Source organism: Patagioenas fasciata, chromosome Z (genome assembly GCF_037038585.1).
Source record: "Patagioenas fasciata isolate bPatFas1 chromosome Z, bPatFas1.hap1, whole genome shotgun sequence".
NCBI lineage: Eukaryota > Metazoa > Chordata > Aves > Columbiformes > Columbidae > Patagioenas > Patagioenas fasciata.
Genome location: NC_092560.1, coordinates 73,627,813 through 73,646,413, shown reverse-complemented (window position 1 = coordinate 73,646,413; position 18,601 = coordinate 73,627,813). Strand labels below are relative to the sequence as shown.

Here is an 18,601-nt window from a genome sequence, read left to right as displayed (position 1 = left end):
AGAAAAGCCCTCTCTGCAGGACTCTGCCCTTGAGCACTGCTAACACCAGGATGTGTTTTCAGGAAAGAGGTGGTCACCCTGAAAATGGAGACAAACTCAGGAATCCTAGTTGTGATGAGCCTTGCTGTTTTCAGTGAGTATTTGCCCAGTGCCAGCAGAGGCACAGAGGCACGCGGGCTGTGAGCTTCAGTGAGAGGCTGAGGTGCTGCAGCACCAGTGGGGGCCTTGGACCTCCCAGCTTTGCAGGTCTGGGAGGTCACCAGATGCTTGCTGCATGCAGGGGAAGGGTAGCGTAGCTTTGGGGTGCAAAGCATGTCCAGGAAGCGGGGCTCTGCAGAGCCCCAAAGCCCCAGGAAAGAGTCCTTATTCGGATCCGCAGTCTCTCTGCACCCCTTCCCCATGTGCTCAGCCCGTCTCTTACCACCCTGGTGTGGGAGGAGACTGCGGGGCTATGGGCATGGTTAGAAACTCTGGTCAAGCATCTCTGTCTTGGTTGCAGCTGGTGCCTGCTGTGGGATGTCGTTGCTCATGTGGACAGCACAGGCAATGAATGTGCAGCAGGTCAGTGGGACAGGAAAGACTTGCAAAGGAGCTCTGCCGGGGGTGGGAGGGTTGATTAAACTGCCTCATCCTCCGGCTCCAGGCAGTGACCCACAAAATCAGCACCAGCTTATGCTGAGCCTCCCTAGAGCCGCTGGCTCTGGAAAGTCCCGGCAGCTCTGGGACTCAAATGAGGGCCTTTCTCTTTCAGTTGCTGCTGAGGCTCCCTCCAGCCGAGCTGAGGTCCCTGCGGTAAGAGCCCTCTCCTCACTCCTGACCTGCAGCAGCTTTGCTGGATACTGGCAGATGAGCCCACGCTCTTGCGCTCACTCGCACAGCGCCCAGGGCTCGTGCCTTTCGCTGCTGCCTGGGCCTTTTGCTAAACCTGGAGCGGGAAGGAAGCACTTGCAAACTGGGGAAAGAAGAGGGGGCTCGAGCACCTCTGTCTCTGCTCCTGTCCAGCCTGGAGCCTCTGGGCTGGGCTGGGCAGCTCTCTGACAAGATCTGCTTTCCTCCTGACTGCAGGAACACGCTTGTTCTGTGGAGGGAACAATCCCAAGAGGTGCAAGAGCTGAGGGATGAGATGGCACAGCTGGCTGCAGAGATCAGTGCTATGATGAAGGTGATCCTGCACTTTGGAAGGAGGGCTGGGATGAGCAGGGCTCCACACAAAGCCCTTCCTGGGCCAGCGTGTGGTCTTTTCCTGCTCAGCCCACACACCCGTCCCTTGCCAGGGGCTGCTGGTTGAGCTGCTCCACTGTAAAGCCCCTTCTCCTGGCCAGGTCTGACGTGGTCATTTCCCTGTTCCTTTCTGTCTTTCCCAGGAATTTCAGCAAATGAGAGACGCCAAGTCTGCAAACACGGGGATGTCTGACTGGGCTCTGAAAACCCCAGGTGCGGATGGGCACACACAGGCAGGGCTGTTATTGCACTGAGCTCATCGTGCTTAGCGCTCCCAAACGCAGGCTGTGCTGCAGACTCTGCTCTCTGGGGCAGAGGGAGGTGGCACAAAACCACAGGGGCCAAGAGCACAACTCCCATGTGCTCAGCCCAGCCCTGTTGTCATAGCACTCATTGGAGCCCCAACCATGTCCTGGACAGTATTTCTGCCCCCTGCCTTTGCACTGAGCCTCCCTGGGGAACAAAAGGGAGTGGACGGCTCATTCTCTGCTGTCCACACAGCGAAGCCTTGCATTGGGTCTGCTGCCCTTCCCATGGGGCTTGCTGCCTCCCAGCACCCGCAGCCCTTCTCATTGTTCTGATAGGAGAGAAACACCATCAGCAGGCACGAGGATCCTCTCCTTTTCCTGGGGCACCTATGAGCATCTGCTGCTGCCTGCAGGGCTGGCAGGCAGCCCTGCAAGTGTCCTGCAGCCACCCAGCTCCTCCAAGCCTGAGGCTTCTTGCCGTCAGCTGCTCTCTTCTGCCTTCAGGGGCTGCCATCGACCTGCAGAAATCGTCCAACCGCTGCACAGGGTTCTGTAGTGTGTTTTGGTTCCTGTGTGCTCCACCACGTCTGGATAGCTTTGTGCAGGTGAGTAGAAAAAACCCTCAGTGCTGCTTCTCTTGCGTTTGATAAAGTTGGGGGCCAGCCCTGGGGCATCTCCCCTCAGGCCAGTGGTGTTCCTCAAGGCCATGGCCCCTGGTCCCGTGCATGACAGCTGAGGTCTGACACAGGGCTTGGCTTCCCTAGAACACGGCAGTTGCCCTCACAAGGGGCCTGAGCTGCGCTGAGCTTGCTGCTCACCATCCCTGGTCACTGCTGGCTCAAGGAGCTTCTCCTTCGGGACCCCATTTCCCCACCACAGCTCTGACTGTGCCTCTCCCAATGGGGCAGTTGAGGGTGGGGTAGGCTGCAGAGCTGCTGGCCAAAATGAGAGGTTTCCTGAAAGCCCTGACTCCGGTGCAGGGTATCAGATGGTTCCCACTGGCTGGCTGTTGTCCTCTTTCCAGAACCAGGAACACAGCCGGGTGCTTCTGCCCGCTTCCCAACACACCGCTCGTGTGGAGCACAAGCCCGGCCCACGGGCGCAGTGCCGACTGTGCTTCTGGCTGCATGGGAGCCCAGCGGGGCCCATCATGGCCTCAGGTTCATTGCTCTTGGCCTCTGCTTTCAGCCGGACACATCCCCGGGATACTGCTGGCCATTCCAAGGGTCTCGGAGTGAGGTGCTCATCCGGTTGCCCACACAAATACAACCAACAGCTGTCATCATACAACACACCTCAAACGCAGCCTCTCAACCAGGGACTGTCAGCAGTGCCCCCCGAGATTTCACCGTCTCTGTAAGTCTCTGCTGGGCACTGGGAGCTGGGACCGGGCACAGGGAAAAGCTGTAATGGGGACTTGGCGCTCTCTGCGCATCTGCTGAGATTGCTGTGCTCCCAAGTTCTGCTGTTCCCTGAGGGGACATTGTAAGGGACACATGGGGCAGTGTTCACCCTCCTAAGATTTGCTCAGCGTGTTTTGACCCAGCACCTCCATGACCCTGAGCACAAGACAAGGAGGAGACTCAGCCCCACCGCATCCTGTGCCAGGCTGTGCTGGAGCCACAGCAATGCGGTTCGAATCACAGGCCTGGGTCTGGCACGAGCCTTTTCTCGTGGTCGGGTCGAGCGTGACCTTCTGCCCTGTGCTTTATCTCCAAGGGACTGGATGAGGAAGGCGAGGAGGAAACTGTGCTGGGGAGATTCACCTACACTGTGAAGAAAGACCCGCCGCAGACCTTCCCTTTGCAGGTGCAGTGAGCGTGTGTGGGCAAGAGGCCAGGGCAGAAATGCTGGTTTGCAGCAAGTCCCTTGCACAAGGAGTGTGGACGGTCCCTGCTAGGGCAAGGGCCTGACCCCAGGCCAGAGAAACATTGGCTGGATCGGGAGGGAGAGTGGCCTCCGGCAGGGCTGCAAAAGCAGAGCAAGGGCCACGTTGGCCCCGCAGCCATTGGGGTCCCCGGAGCTGCCTGGCTGCACCCAGCGGGCAGGTGGTGGCAGGGAGGACACCCAGCACCTTGCCCCGGCAGCGGGACTTTCCCAGGGCAAGGCCCCAGCCCCAGCGAGCCTCAGGTTTCCAGAGCTGCCCACCACGCTCGCTGTGGCCCAGAGTTTGCTCTGTGGGGCACAGAGTCCTTTGCCGCCTGGGTGGGAGAAGGGAAGGAGGAGAAGCTGCTGCCTCAGCCAGGGCGGGAGCTGGTCCTGGAGCAGGGGACGGGCTGGCACAGGCAGACATGTGGAGCCTGCTCTCACTCGTTACACCCCACGAGTGACACTGCTTTTTGCTGTGGTTTCTTTGCAGAATGGGATCCCCAGAGCCTTTCGCTTTCTGAAACTTGTCATAGAGAGCAACTGGGGAAAACCAGGATACACCTGCATTTATCGAGTGCAGGTGCATGGGAAGATCATGGAAGCGAATGACACCGGCCAGACAGAGGTGGAGGCCTTGCCCCAATGAGAATTAAAATGCAAATGGAGAAACAGACCAGATGATGTGGCTGTCAGTCTGGTGCACAGCAGTGTTGTATCACAGGCCCTCTCAAAGCTGCCACCTTCCGCCCTTTGCAGGCTGAGGCCTTCCTCCGGCTTTCTGCCTTCCCTCCACCACGGGGATGTTTCCTAGCTGAGCAAAAGGAAACGATGCTCCCGTAGCCTTCCCTTGCCACAGTTCCCTGACAAAATCCTTTGGCACAAGGAGTGTCCCCCATCTTGCCCTTTTTTGTGAGGGGCTGGCCTTTCGGTCAGAGCACCTGATAATATCTGCTTGGCAGCCCGCTGCTAATAAAAACTGTTACTTGGACTCCCCAGGCCATTCTGGTGTCCAGGAGCTCCACTCGGAGCACACAACAAGCCCTGGTGCTCCACCGCAGCGGAGCAGCACAGGTTTCTGCAGGGGACTCACACTGAGTGCTGTTCCTGTGCAGCTCCTGGGCTGATGCTTCAGCAGCGCTGCCCATGGGGACAGGCCAGGCTCCTGGTCACTGGGTCAGCAGCCTGAAGCAGGACCCATCCCAGTTCTTCACATCCAGCCAGAGTGCTCTGGGCTCTCCTCTGGCTCTCTGGTGTCAGCCTCTGCAAGAAAACCTTCCAAAGAGCTACATGACTTTTGCTGAGTAGCAGCGCAAAATGACAATATCCTTGTTTAAGAAATTAGGTCAAGAAGCTGACCCGGGGAGGGGGCACCGGGCTGCAAGACCTCCGGGCACCACTAGACAGCCCTGAGGAAGACACTGCAATACTAAAGGTGGATTTCCGGGAAAGGGCGGGGTTATGTAAATAGTTATGTTTAATACATTATCTAAGCAGGCGAGACAAATGAATATGCAATAGTTATTTTTAATAAATAGCAAGAAGTGCGAATGGTGTGCACGCTCGATTAAAGGAGCAATCCTCCGAGTGTCTGGCGTGTTTAATAGAAGTGCTTCCTTTTTAACACTTCCAGAACAGTGTTAGAGGGTCTTTTTGATGACTTTTCAGCATCACTCCCTGCTGAAATCCTTACGATAGTTCAGGAGCGACAGTGGGAACAAGCTGGGCTGGGACTGAGGGCCCCGAGGGCAGCCGAAACGGGACTCCTGGGCAGAAGGGTGTGCGGAGTTCGGTCGCGGGCAGTTCGGGCAGTGATGCTCTCTGATGCTTTACTTTCTAAAATGCGACTTACCTTAGTTACCTTCCCCTCCGCCCGGTGTAAAGGACGTTGACCTTCTTGCCCCGGCTGACAGTCAGAAAACCCGCCACTGTTTTTCCGTGAGAAAACCGACCTCAGCTCCCCCCACCCCGCCACAATCCCGCTTCCCGCCCCGCTTCTCGGCGGTTCCGCGGAGGGCGGCCGAGGCGGCGCTCCCCGGGAAGGCGGCGCCGCGCTCCTCCCGGCGCTCCGCTCCTCCCGTCCGCGCTCCTCCGGGCGCTCCGCTCCTCCCGTCCGCGCTCCTCCCGGCGCTCCGCTCCTCCCGTCCGCGCTCCTCCCGCGCTCCGCTCCTGCCGGCGCTCCGCCCGGGCCGTGCCCCCGCAGCGGCAGGATGGTGGTGCGGCCGGTGCTGCGCGCCGTCATCATGGGCCCCCCGGGCTCCGGGAAAGGCACCATCTCCGCTCGGATTGTCAAACACTTCGGGATGAAGCACCTCTCCAGCGGCGACCTGCTGAGGGACAACATGCAGAAGAAGACAGGTGGGAACGGGGGCAGCCCGGAGCGGAGGGGAAGCGGGGCGGCGGTCACGATCCGCCCCGCCGCCCCTTCCGCGGGAACCGGCCGCACGCAGCCCGGCAGGAAGCGGCTGTGCGCCACGGCCCCGCTCCGCCGGGGTGGGGGGACTGCGGTGCTCCCCGCGCCTTCCTCTGGTCCGGCCGCCGCTCCCCGCTCGGGAAGCCCGCGGGCGCTTCTCGTAGGGGGTTCGCTGCCCCCTGCTCCCACCTCTGTGCCCTCCCCCGCGCCCCCCGCCGGGTCCCGGCGTCTGCCCGCGGCTCTGCCCCCAGGTCGCAGGGCACCCGAGTGGGCCTCAGCGCTTCAGCCGGTGGTGTCTGAAAGCTGTCACTCGGCGTCCTCTTTCTGGGTGTATCCGAGGTTTATCCCGTTTTCGCGGTTTGTAACACCAAATTGTTCCTCGTCTTGCTGCTTTTCGTAAGCACCCAGCAGTTCTTGTATGTGTTTGGTAGTCTTCCAGCTGAAACATTCTGAAAGGGAAAAATATTTGTGCTTTTAACAGACAGAGCGAGCGGAGGAGTTCCGGGCAATCTGATTTTTTCAGGCACTTAGCAGCTGTTCCAAAATCAGAAGGCCTTGTCCTGGATTGGCAGGCCTAGCCCCAGTGGTGCTTTCCAAAAACAATGGGCAAAGCTTTCCAGCTGCTTACTATTTGCATATAATATTGTTGTTACCTTACAACAAGCTCATATTGTGGTTAGGTTTCCGCATGGCCTGTGTTTGCACACCGAGTTGCTTGTATTAAGTAAAGATGTGAATTGTACTTACCATATAGTGGTAGCTTGACCTCTGTCTCTCTGTTCAGATGCCACAGCCTCTCTCTCTGGTAGACTGTTGCAATGATGAAGGGTCCTCTCCTGACTTCTGCATCTGCTTTTCTTCACAGTGGGGTTGAAAACCTTGCAAGAACCATTTCAGGTTGCATGTGATGAAGTGAGAGTATTGTTATTTCCAGCACTTTGAAGCTGCAGAGGACTGTACTAACTTGTGTCCCTGCAGTATTGTGATTAGGTAGCTGGCAGTCTGGGGTCTGGAAGCTTTTGAGCATCTTTGAAGGTGAAAAATTATCTGTATTATGCAATAAGTTGTGATGGGATTTCCACATCTCTTTTCACACGAATCTGTTTGCTCTGTAAGAACAATGACTTTGGCTTAGTTGACTGACTTTACTGTAGTTGATATCTAGAAGTTAAATATTTGCTAGGAGCACCACTTGTGCAGGCGTATCTGATCACATTCTTGCTTGGTCTGTTTGGTTGCACATGTCAGTTTTTATTTACAGAGCGTCCCAAAACCAAAATTGTTGGTGTTACGAACTTTCAGTGTAAGATCTAGTGAGAAAGGAGGGCATTCCAGAAGTTAAAGGAAATATTTTGTTTACTAAATACTGTAAGTTTTATGCTTTTGCAATGTCTTGGAAGCAAGATCAAAGAGAAAGATCAAGCTGAAGGATGTGTGAAAATAGAAAATTGCAAGTGGAAATATCCCATTGCTTGATTTGAGAGGGAGTCATGAAGTAGCGGAAAGAAAAGTATATGGCAAAGTGTTCTAGGTGGGTTGGACAGATGAAAGAATGGGAAGCACAACCAAGATGTGAAATCAAAGCGTAGCAGACGCGTTTAAACCCTGAATGGGAAGGGAGAAGCCAGTGGAGGTTGTAAGAGATGATGGAGTTTGAATTAGCTAGCATAGAACTTACAGGAATCTGCTACAGAGTTTTTCATTCACTAATTAAGCCAGATGAAGCTCTGTTTTAATTTTATTGAAAGTGAGTCACTCATTGCAGAAACGGTCTCCAAAGGATTTGAGATGAAACTGAGATAGCAGGAGTGAGTGTTACACTGAAGGAGGGGGACTGAGAGGCAGCTTGAGAGAGCTGTGACAGGTTTTGTGGAGGTGAAGAGTTTATGCATTTTGATTATAATAGCAGAACCCTGCAAATTGGGCAGTTAAAATGGTTGGAAAAGTAAATACAGTTAGCAATAGCTATACGGTGCCACTTTTGGCATTTGCTGCCTCGCAAAAATGGACTTCGTTGAGAAGTCCTGTGGAACATGTGAGTGTCCTTAGCAATTTGCAGTTGTTACTGTGTTGTGCTGCATTTGGAGAGTCCGTGGCCACCTCTCTAGAGCTAAGCAATGCCTTGTCTTTATGTGGCTGGAGCTTGTATGCTCTAATGTGGTTATGGCATGCCAGTCTTTTGCAAAACCTTTAAACCCCCAACAACAGGCCGGGGGGAAAGCAACTATGGTCTAGCATACAAACTTTTTGTCATAACAAATAACTATGGGTATAGCTGTGTCTATTTTATCTTCTGTAATAGTGACTTTTTGAACAGCCTGAGGTTTGTACAGAGAGGTAACATGTTTCCAGGTCTGCTGGTCTAATAACAGAACCTTACAGCTTGCTGTACTCTAAGCCTGTCTGGGCCCAAAAGCTCAGCTGTCTTCCCAAAGCACGTTAGTGCCGTTCTCTATCACCTTTGCCTTGTGCATGCTCTGAGATCATTGTGGGTAGAGCAATGCTGCACTGTAAATCAGTAACAGATCCAAGCCTTGAGTGCATGTTAAACTATCTAGATGTGATTTCTTCCCCCTCACAGCCTTCTTCTGCAGGGTGTATAGTTCAAAGTGTGCTAGAATAATAAGTACAACTTGCTGACCTTGCAGAAGGGAGATGGAGAAAAGCTGGGTGCTTTGTAGCCAGGAGACTCTCGCCTTCTTTCCAGTTTGTGATGTGCTGGAGGGCTCGGGCATGAGAGCCTGACTCCCATATTTTGACGGTTATTTGAAGTCTGACTAAGGTGCATAGTGGCAATTTCTAAATGGTCTTCAGACTTATCAAAGCCTGACTATAGATGTGAACACGGAATAATGGCAAATTTTCCTTTATTAATTCCCCCCCCCAGCACCAATCTACTGTTTGCATTACTTGAGGGCATATATTGCTTTTCAGTTGCCTCGTCTGAAGAAGGGCCCCTGTACTATTGCACGTTGCAGTACTGCATCAAGTGAGGGACTGGCATTCTTCATTGCTTTCTGCTAAAAGTGGTTATATCTTGTATGTCAGTCCCTCTCATCTTCTTTTCTGTTTAGTTTACTGTAACTAGATCTGAGTTGGCTGCAAGTAGAGGCTTCTGCAGATCTGCAGTACTGATCTAGCTGCTATTCTGGGTGACTTACATAACTTGGTAATTGTTTCATAAGTGAAAGCCATGGAGACGTTGCGCCCAGGACACAAACCAGGCAGACACATTTCTCCCTGGCTGTACCCATGATGTTGATGCTGCTGCCAGGAGCGTGGCGTGATATCCGGAACTGTGGTGTGCGGATGGCGTTTTAGCGACCCAGTGGGCTAAATGAGTGCTGTTAAAGGTTAGTCATTTCCAGGGGAAAATCATAGTGTCTGCACACTCCTATAATTAGTTTACAACATCTATAAACATCCTCTTGTAACTCTAGTAGTTGTAAAAACAGATACCTGGCAAGGATGTCCCACTGCATATTGCTCTCTTAAACACCAAAGGCATTTCTTTTCATAGTAAAGTCATAAGTTAATAACTAGTCACTAAACTGAGAAAATAACTTTATTGGCAGGAAATCTTAAAGCTGATATCTTAGTGAACTTCTGTGTGTTTCTTCTTTTGAAGATTCTTTTACCTCATAGCCTCCCTTGATTTTCAGAACCTAATATTTGAAATACTTACTGGTAAAATTTTTCTGAGGGTGTGGGGATAAAGGTGAGCTGGAAATCCTTTTGCCATCTGTAGAACTACTGACCAGTCAAATTAATCTGATACATACTTGCATGAGCAGATCCTAAGTGATCACCTGCTTTTGAATTTCAGCAAGCACACCATTTCTCTTGTTTACAGTTTACTATGCTGCACTGTCCTGAATAAGGTGTTTGGTTTTTTTTTTTCAGGCTTGTGGGCTTATTTCCACTTGCTGGAGGTCAGAGATAGTATAATGTGACTTCTTTTACTTTCGCAGAAGTTGGAATCCTTGCCAAGTCCTACATTGATCAAGGGCGGCTTATTCCAGATGACATCATGACACGACTAATGCTGAATGAGCTAAAAGGTCTAGATCGGTACAACTGGCTATTGGACGGTGAGTTAGCAGGTTGGATATCGCTATATACGGAGAGAAAACCTGCACTGGAAAGCTTGGAGTAGCGCGTTAGTCACTTGTGTGTAGCTACATTCCAGTAGCCATCCTCGACTCGTAGTAACCAGACAGGCCTTGTTGCGAGCTTGTTGTCAAACGCTCAGCAGCTGGCCTGCCCCAGTTTCTTTGGCTGTAAAATGCTTTGGATGCATCCCACCTTCAGAGGCACGTTTAACTCGGATGTATCCCGCCTTCTGGGATGTTTAATTAATGTTGGAAAGGGTAGTTCAACACTGCAGTAACATTTCAAAACTGACAGTTCTGGCAGTTCTTATGCTTTATTTCCCCTTTAAAATATGCATTGAGAAGTTTCTTTTTTTGAAGTCCTCTCTTGTTGAAAGTCCTTGGGGAATGGACCGCTTTTGAAGAATGGGGGGGTGAGGAATTACTTAAATAGAAAAGTAGGTATGTGATGCGGCAACAAGGTAAGTATAGAAAGCAAGTACTGCAGCAGCGCAGTGTGTAATGAATCACTAACATAAACTCTGCTTCAGTGCTCTAAAAGGTCTCTCTTATTTGCTCTTTGGTTCTGTTCTCTCGGGTGAATTGTTCTGCAGTTCTACAGCATATGCTCATTGCTCCAGCGTTCACAGCAGAGAGAAAGTGCATTTGCCACTGTCTTAATTAACTGAGTGGCTCCTGTTACCCCAGCCCGTGAGAGTACAGCTGGATGTGCAGCACAAAGATAGTGTCTAGGCTCGATGTGTGTGGCTTTAGATTCCAGTCACAATGTGTCTCAGTAGATAAAACTAAAAAGTTGTTGGTGTGGCATTTTATTTGGAGTGAAAAATCCAGTGTTCTCTGTCCCTTAGCGCTTTATTATGTTTCCAGTACAGTGATCTGTTCTGGTGGCTTTAGTCACAGTTACATTCCTCCTTAGTGAGGACAAAGGCTCAGTTCCCACAGTGAACAGCACAATGAAACCTAATCAGTAAAAGAAAGAGCAGCAGATTTTGTTTTTTCTTTAGTTCCAGGTCCTGTGTACACACAGTTCCAGCCCCGTGGATCTGGATGTGTAGCAGTACAGCTGGGCACGCTGGCAGCTCCTTACAGGAGGATGGTGTGGAGACTGGGAGAGAATAAATCAGTTTCTGCTGCATCCTAATGGCCTTCTTTAAACTTTTGGAGAAGAAATTTTGTTTCCATCAGCATTTGTAATGAGACTCAGTAAATGACACTAGAGATAACTCTGGTATAATCAGCTCTGCAGAAACAGTATTATTCTGTTGAATATATATTAAGCAGAAAGTCTTTTGTATGATAACTGCGACTCACAACAGCTGAGGCCAGCTAGGTCAAACTAAATAGAGTTGCTGAGCTGCTTGTATGTTCACTTAGCCAAATACCTGTTTTCACTGCCTTACAATAGGCTGGTGGCTTTGCAAGTCAGCAGATCTAGCCGTCCGAGTTGTGTGGGGGGGGATATTATCTGCTTCGATTTATGTGCTGTATAAATAGGGCACTTTTCTCTGTGTTCCCAGATTGTTAATAATTCACCATATCTTGTCGCTTATATTTTATGTATTGAGAGAATACCGTGTGCAGCAAACACTTTTGTAAAGGCACTTCAATTTGTTGAGGAAGTTTCTCATTACTAAGTCCCAAAGCAAACCCGTTTTCCAGCTGCATAACTAAGATGTGAGGTGGCAGACTGGCTTGTCAATAGTAAGAAAGAATAGCAGTGCAGGAGTCTTGGCTCTCCCTCTGCTTTTAACATTGAGAAGCACTTCCATGAGGTGGTATGAACATGAAAGAAACACCACAAGGGCATTTGATGACTCTGATGCAAACCAGGTGCATCAGACTTAATGCACAACCATTAATCAACTCTTTCCTTTTGTGATGTGTTAGGCAAGACACAATAGCCTTAAGACTATAAAATACTAATCTTTTTTTTCTGTTGTAAGGTTAGTTCTTGGCTAGTTCCTTACTCAGGCGATGGACTCATCAACTAATGTTATGCAAAGAAGAGTTTCTTAAGTTTGTACCTATCATTTGCCTTTATGGAGAAGTTTACTTGCACAGTATGATGAAAATTTCAAGCTACTGAAGAGCAGGAGGCTGTGCAAGAGCTTTGTGGTTAGAGGTATTATTCCAGTGAATCTATGGTGCAGTAGCATGTTCTGCAGTAGCTTTGACCTCTAAAGTCCTTGTGGTCGGTTTTTAATTTTAAATTCTGTGTGGAGACCTTGGTTTTCATGTTCTCTATTCACCCCTTACCTCCCCAACCTTCTTAAGTTCCACTAGATTTCCCTAGGAGGAACGTGTGCCTCTGAAGGCATGTTACTCAAGCCATAGAGTTCACGGGGCAAAATGCAGTGTCTGTAAGTGAGGAGACAGATTCCTGTCCATCCTGAGTTCTGTCACAGCCACCATCCCCGAGGATAGTTTGATACACTAGACTTGCCAGAGCTCTTTCTAAAGCTGTTCTTTTATGTAAAATTAATCCAAAACTGCCTCTGGTAGTTAAATTGGGATTACTGCAACAGAATAAAATAGGTTTGTAACGGTCACCTCTTTACACCAGACTTACACAAATGTTTCTAGTTTGTTCCAGACCTCTGAGTGAACTGCCTGTAGCTTTTATTGTTTGAAATGTGTATACAATGCTTTTATTCAATATTATGGTATGTACTATATATGAGTATGCAGTCTTTTTGCATCTGTTAGGCTTTTGGGACGATCATTACCTGAAATGAGGAAATGGAAGCTGGGAGGCATTTAACAAGTTACGTGTCATGACACACTGAAAAATAGTTGGAAAATATGATGTCTCTTCAACTTTACAGTATGACAATGCTTTTTTCTTGTCTGGCAATTATTTTCTCTAATGACTGTATCCAGGTAATTCTTGTTATAACTCTGGATTTTTACGGAGTTGTTTCCTTTAAAAAGGTTTCCCCAGAACGGTTGCTCAGGCAGAAGCCCTTGATAAACAATGTCAAATAGACACTGTGATTGATCTGGATGTGCCATTTGAGACCATAAAATGCCGGCTCACAGCACGCTGGATCCACCCTGCTAGTGGCAGAGTCTACAATCTTGAATTTAGTCCTCCCAAAGTGCAGGTAAGCAATACACATCAGTGTTGACACTAAATAAATGTTGCATTGCATCTGGTAATTGCAGTAAAATATTATTTGCTTATGTTGTTGCAAAACACAGTAGCTCAGAAGAGGAAGGCTCATTTTATCTCTTAGGAGCACAGAACCTTTCTGGTAACACTGCCACTGACGATGTATTAGTGACCTGGTAGAAGCTCAGGCTGAAGGACAACATGTTTGTCCCCTGCAAAATGAAACACCATGGTGTTTTGTAAGCTCTTGTTAAAGCTCTTCACTGATCTGGAATACACTCCACCTTGCACGCTGGCATAGGAGTTGGGCCTGGTCTTAACCTGTTCTGCAGGTTTGCAGCCTGCACAGTCCTAAATGCACCAGAGGACTCATGCTTTGTATCTTAGCAGCACACCAAATCAGTCAGAGGAATCCACTTAATGGTTTTCCTGTGTTTATATTTAACCAGGATGGGTATTTTCGAGGGAACAGTTGTCGTATTGCAAAATCAGATGTAGAAACTTACCAGTCAGGGAAGCTTCTCAACATATCAGAGGTTATGGCTTGAGACAGCCTAAAGAGGAGCATTAAACCTGCAGATGATGATGGCAAATTGTTACTGTAAGATTTTTGGAGAACTTGGGATTGGCATTAGTGCAACTCAGCTTAAGTTGTGTTTCACTCTTAACTCTAAATAACTTACCTGCTGTAGCATCACATTTCACCTGGAAGCTCTATTAAGTTACATCAGAAGCATTGCAGGCCTTGTAGTTTTGGGATTTCAGCCATCTGAAATAACAGGTGAGCACTGGAAGCGAGCAACTGGAAACATTGCCTTTGTAGTGCTTAAAACTTGGTGGTTTAAGTCATCGTTAGTTTTAATTCCAGAAGAATATAGGCAAGCTGCAACAGAGAATTATCAGATCTACTAAAGAGCAGGCTTCAGCTGCAACAGCTCTGCTACTGGGAACACTCCACTCTGCCGTCCACTAATTAGCAGGCATATCACACCATAGTAGATTGCAGTATTTACGTGGAACTATGGAATGGAGTTGAACAGCTGAAATACAGTTATCTCTTATATCATAGAACTGCAAAATGCTTACTTACTCAACAGCACCAACAGATTATGGCTTTGGAGTTAACACAAAGCTCAAGGCTCAGTATTTGATGGGTACAAGGAAGGCACTAGTATGGCTGCCTGCACAGATGCTAGAAAGAAACACTTGACTGTTTTAAATGATTGTATTATGTAGACAAGGTAAATTTGACCATACAAATCCATCTCTAATATGATACAGATGTTCTGGAGCAGATTTTCTTCACACCTTCATGAGCAGAGGAGCTTACTGAACATTGATGGTTATTGATTTTCTGAAACTGACTGCCAGAATGCAAGCAGGAAAGGAAAACATTTCTGTGGTCTAATTGGCTTTGTACTTGGACGATCACTCATGTTTCCACTCCAAATGTCAGATTAAACTTGTCTTTAGGGAAAATCAGAATTCTTGAGGATTTAATTAATATGTATAAAGGAGCTAAGAGGGGTGGGTCATATTCTGTCCTTAGATGCAGAATGATTCAAAGCACCTAAGAAGGAACCAACTTTTTATGCCACTAGCTAGGCTTTCATAACATAGGCCAGTGGTCAATTTCTTCAGTCATTGCTTGTTTCAAGGTTTAACAGCTCTGCAATCACTTAAAGCACTTCAGTAAATGAGAGGTGAAATGCGTAGTAAAGTAGGAGCTGTCATAACTCACACATTTGGTCCCTATCTCTACTGAATCCTAGAAAAAATTCACCTGGCTTTTATGTCATTTTTTGTACAGCTGTTGCTAAATGATAACTCTTCTGTGATTTAAAGGGCCATTAACTCTTTTCCCCGTTTCTGTATTGTCATACAAAAGTCCAGTTGGTCACTGCTTGTTTGCTTTTAGCTGGAACATATTACCAACAATATTATTTTCCTTCATATATGAAGCCTTTGTCTATATAGTTCTCATATTCAGCAAATGTTCCAGAGAACAAATTAGTCAATTTACTATGACCTGATGTTCATTGCCAATACTGAGAAAATATTCTTAACTGATGGACTGTTTTACTGCAAAGTCAACATCTTATATTCCATGTAAGATATGGGTAGTAGTGTTCCTCTTTATAAGCATTTCTTGGCCAACTGGAAACTGACCACAATATAAAATGACACAAACCGAACAGAAATCAGAAACATTCTTCACAGTGTTTGCTTTTAACCATGATTAGGGCACGGATGATATTACCGGAGAGCCACTTGTTCAGCGTGATGATGATAAGCCAGAGACGGTTACCAAGAGGCTGCAGGCTTACGATGCACAAACAAAACCTGTTCTAGAATATTATCGGTAAGTAATAAAATCTATTCTTCCACAGTCTAAAACTTCTTCCATGTTAGCACAGCAAGCAACAGATCTCTTCAGTTACAGAGATACTGCAACAGTGAACGTGTTATGAGTAGCTGTCTATCTTTCATCAACTCAAAAAGAAATCAACGCACTAAACTGAGTACGCTTTCCATTGTTGAAACCTCTTCAGGAGCTTGCTTAGCAAAAGAGCCTTGCGCTGCTGCCATATTTGGCTTCACAAAGAGTGCTATGCATTATTCAATACATTAGTGTTCTGAGCAACATAGCTCTCTGGTTAGTAAGGTAACAAAGACAGTTTTGTTTTTTGTTTTTGTGTGTTTTTTTTTTAAGATTTATCAGTATTTTCTCTTCTGGATGTACAACTACAAGCCCTCCTAACAAGGGCAAAATGTCAAGAAGTGATACACAAATAGAAAAACTATCAATGAGGATTTAAAAGTGGCTTTTCTAAGAACAGGACTGTGATGGACACATCCAGCAAGACTCTTTAGAAATAAGTGGCTATTTGAGAATACTGCCATTTGCACTGTGGATTGACAACAAATTATTAGTTCTTTTAAGAGCCAAAATTATACATTAAGTTTCTCTTAATGTAAAGCTGCAAATATCACATTGCTAATACACAGATAATAGGAGTCCACGGTGTAGAGCTTTGTAGTCTTATCTTGCCTAGACAAAGAAATCAGACTCTGTGACAATGTCGTGAAGTGACTGACCTTCCTCTGTCTCCACCTCCACCACCCTTCATTATGCTCTACCAAAACTGTTGAGCAGAAGACTAGAAGCTCCATCTTTGGGGTGGTTAAGTTTTAAAGAAGGACCTTTTCTGGATTGAAAATGATTTTCCTGACTTTGGTAGCTTTCTGAAGTGAAAGTGCCTCAAAGCACCACAGTAAGACATAGGCCTAAGCTATTATGACTGATAATAACAACACTTTTACAGATAAAACTAGCTACTAGAGCTAATTCAGAATAACTTGATTGTGTATGGTTCACTTGCTTGTCCTGATGCACCTTCTTTGCTTCTTGAGGTGTAACTTTACAATCCCTGGGTTAGTCACAGTTGTTTGGATGACTGCTCTATAACATGTGCTATGTAACTGCATTGCTGCTTATTCTCACCGTTCACGGTTATTACGCACTCTGTGGACAGCTGTCAGCTTTATGAACTGATGTGGCCAACAGCTCACTGTCTGAGGAACAGAGTAATGCATGTCCAGCCTGCATTCCCAATGTTATGGCTGTTCTTGGTGTTAAGTTGCACACTCCTGCCAGGGCTACCTTGAGGTGAGGTGGAGATCCTGGAACAATTAAGCAATTTGACCACTGTCGTGCTTTCTTTTTCTTCCTTAGGAAAAAAGGATTATTGAAATCCTTCTCTGGAACAGAAACCAATAACATCTGGCCACATATCTATACTTTCCTCCAAACCAAGTTGCCAGATGTGAGCCTGAAAGATGCTGCCACTCCCAGGTGAAAACAGGTCTAACTTCTCATCTGTCATAGCTCACACTTGATTAATGTGAGATTCAGCTATCAAGAATTTCTCTTGATCTACCAGACTGATGAATAATTAAAGTCTAATGTTGTCCTTAATTTACACTATGAAAAAACTTTGTTGCCTGTGGTTCTCACTTTAATGCTGTAATTTTTTATATTAAATATACGTTATTTTTATAATATAGCAACTGACTATAACAAAAGCAGCTGCTCTTGTGTCTCTTATTCAGAAAATATTTATATTTGCAAATGCTGATTAGTGAAGGAAACACATTTCAGAATACAGCTTAATTACAAAGCACATTGATGGATTTACTCACTCATGGAATATAGTGTGAAACAACGATAAGGACATGAAAGCACATTTCTTGAATGTGTGATTAGTTGGGGCCAGCCAGAAGCTGAGGGGAACCATGACCACTGTTCTTCAAAGAGCCATTTCAGACCAGAACTGGCATACACGTAAGGTTGATCTCATGCAAGTCACTCATCTTCTTTTAGCTTTGCTTGCACAGATGGTAGTTGATTTGGCTGGGCTTAAATTACTCTTAACACTTGCTTGGATGATTGGCCTTATTACTATGTTTGTATTTCAGCCCTCAGAGCAGCGATCTTCCAGGAATGAGAAATGAAGTTTCAATGATATGTAACACATTTGGTAAAGCCTCTATCTTTGTGCAGCTGTATATGAATTTATTAGTAAAATGACAGCAGATACTGACCAGATTATGTGTAATCTGGTAAACCTGTAGCTAGATGATCTCGACTAGTGAACGTGTCTTTTCTACTATCTTTGGAAAAAAAAAAAAGTGCTTATTGATGCCAGTACCAGGATTTTCAGTGGTCAAATTCTTAACTTTGCCATATTACTGTAGCAGGTTTTACTGTAGCAACTGGACTGGTTTTCATGAGTTCATACTACTCATTCATGTCTCTGAACAGCTCTTCTATTTATTTATTCACTAGATAACTGGAGTTACAAACCTCCTCGGGCCACACTTTTTAACAGCCCAGGAAATGCAGACATTACTATTTTTCAGTGACATCTCCTAGCCCTTTTTTTGTTATGCTCACCAGATTGAGAGTTTCAAGAAGAGTCAGCAAAACCTGAGGAACAAATAATTCTGTGTAGGCAGTGTCTGAGGTAGCTATGTCCTACTAATGCAAGTTCCAATCTTCTTGTGCAGTGGCTATTTGTAGACAACTACAGCGCTGCAGTGCTGACACACCTTGGACTTCATATGCACATCTAGTTTTAACATTATCAATAGAGACATATTTGAGTCTAAAAAAGATGGTCCTTGTAGAATTTGTAAAGCTGTCCCACTACTACAAATAAACAATATGGGCAGCAGTTATCACTGCAAGTAGCCTTCCTAACATATTAAAGAAGCTTGGTAAAAGGCTGACCACAGAATCACAGAATGTCGGGGAAGATCATCCAGTCCAATCCCCCTGCTGGAGCAGGAACACCCAGATGAGGTTACACAGGAAGGTGTCCAGGTGGGTTTTGAATGTCTCCAGAGAAGGAGACTCCACAACCCCCCTGGGCAGCCTGTTCCAGTGTCTGTTACCCTCACTGAGAAGAAGTTTCTTCTCAAATTTAAGTGGAACCCCTTGTGTTCCAGTTTGCACGACCTGTACTTTAATCTTCATACATGTCTATATGTATATACGTGGAGGCTGTAGACCGAGTCTAGACACGCACTGTCCTGGTTTTGTTAAAAACAAGACCAGTTCTCTTTT

At 47.0% G+C, this 18,601-nt stretch overlaps 1 protein-coding gene and 1 long non-coding RNA gene across 3 annotated transcripts; both read left to right on the top strand.

Annotated features, from left to right (window-relative positions):
- The first annotated feature begins 1,895 nt into the window (after positions 1-1,895).
- On the top strand, positions 1,896-3,270 carry LOC139826433 (uncharacterized). The gene is made up of 3 exons (XR_011736486.1): positions 1,896-2,074; positions 2,658-2,825; positions 3,189-3,270. It is a non-coding gene; the product is annotated as an uncharacterized lncRNA (long non-coding RNA).
- A 2,048-nt stretch (positions 3,271-5,318) lies between these two features.
- AK3 (adenylate kinase 3) lies at positions 5,319-17,058 on the top strand. 2 transcript variants are annotated; one of them, XM_065860540.2, is made up of 5 exons: positions 5,319-5,693; positions 9,720-9,839; positions 12,792-12,964; positions 15,216-15,334; positions 16,709-17,058. In XM_065860540.2, exons 1-5 carry the CDS (start codon positions 5,546-5,548, stop codon positions 16,830-16,832), a joined length of 684 nt encoding a protein of 227 aa, XP_065716612.1. In that variant the 5' UTR covers positions 5,319-5,545; the 3' UTR covers positions 16,833-17,058. The 2 variants fall into 2 exon arrangements, with proteins under 2 accessions (XP_065716612.1, XP_065716614.1); XM_065860542.2 differs by lacking the exon at positions 5,319-5,693 and adding an exon at positions 8,990-9,101.
- The last annotated feature ends 1,543 nt before the right edge of the window (positions 17,059-18,601 follow it).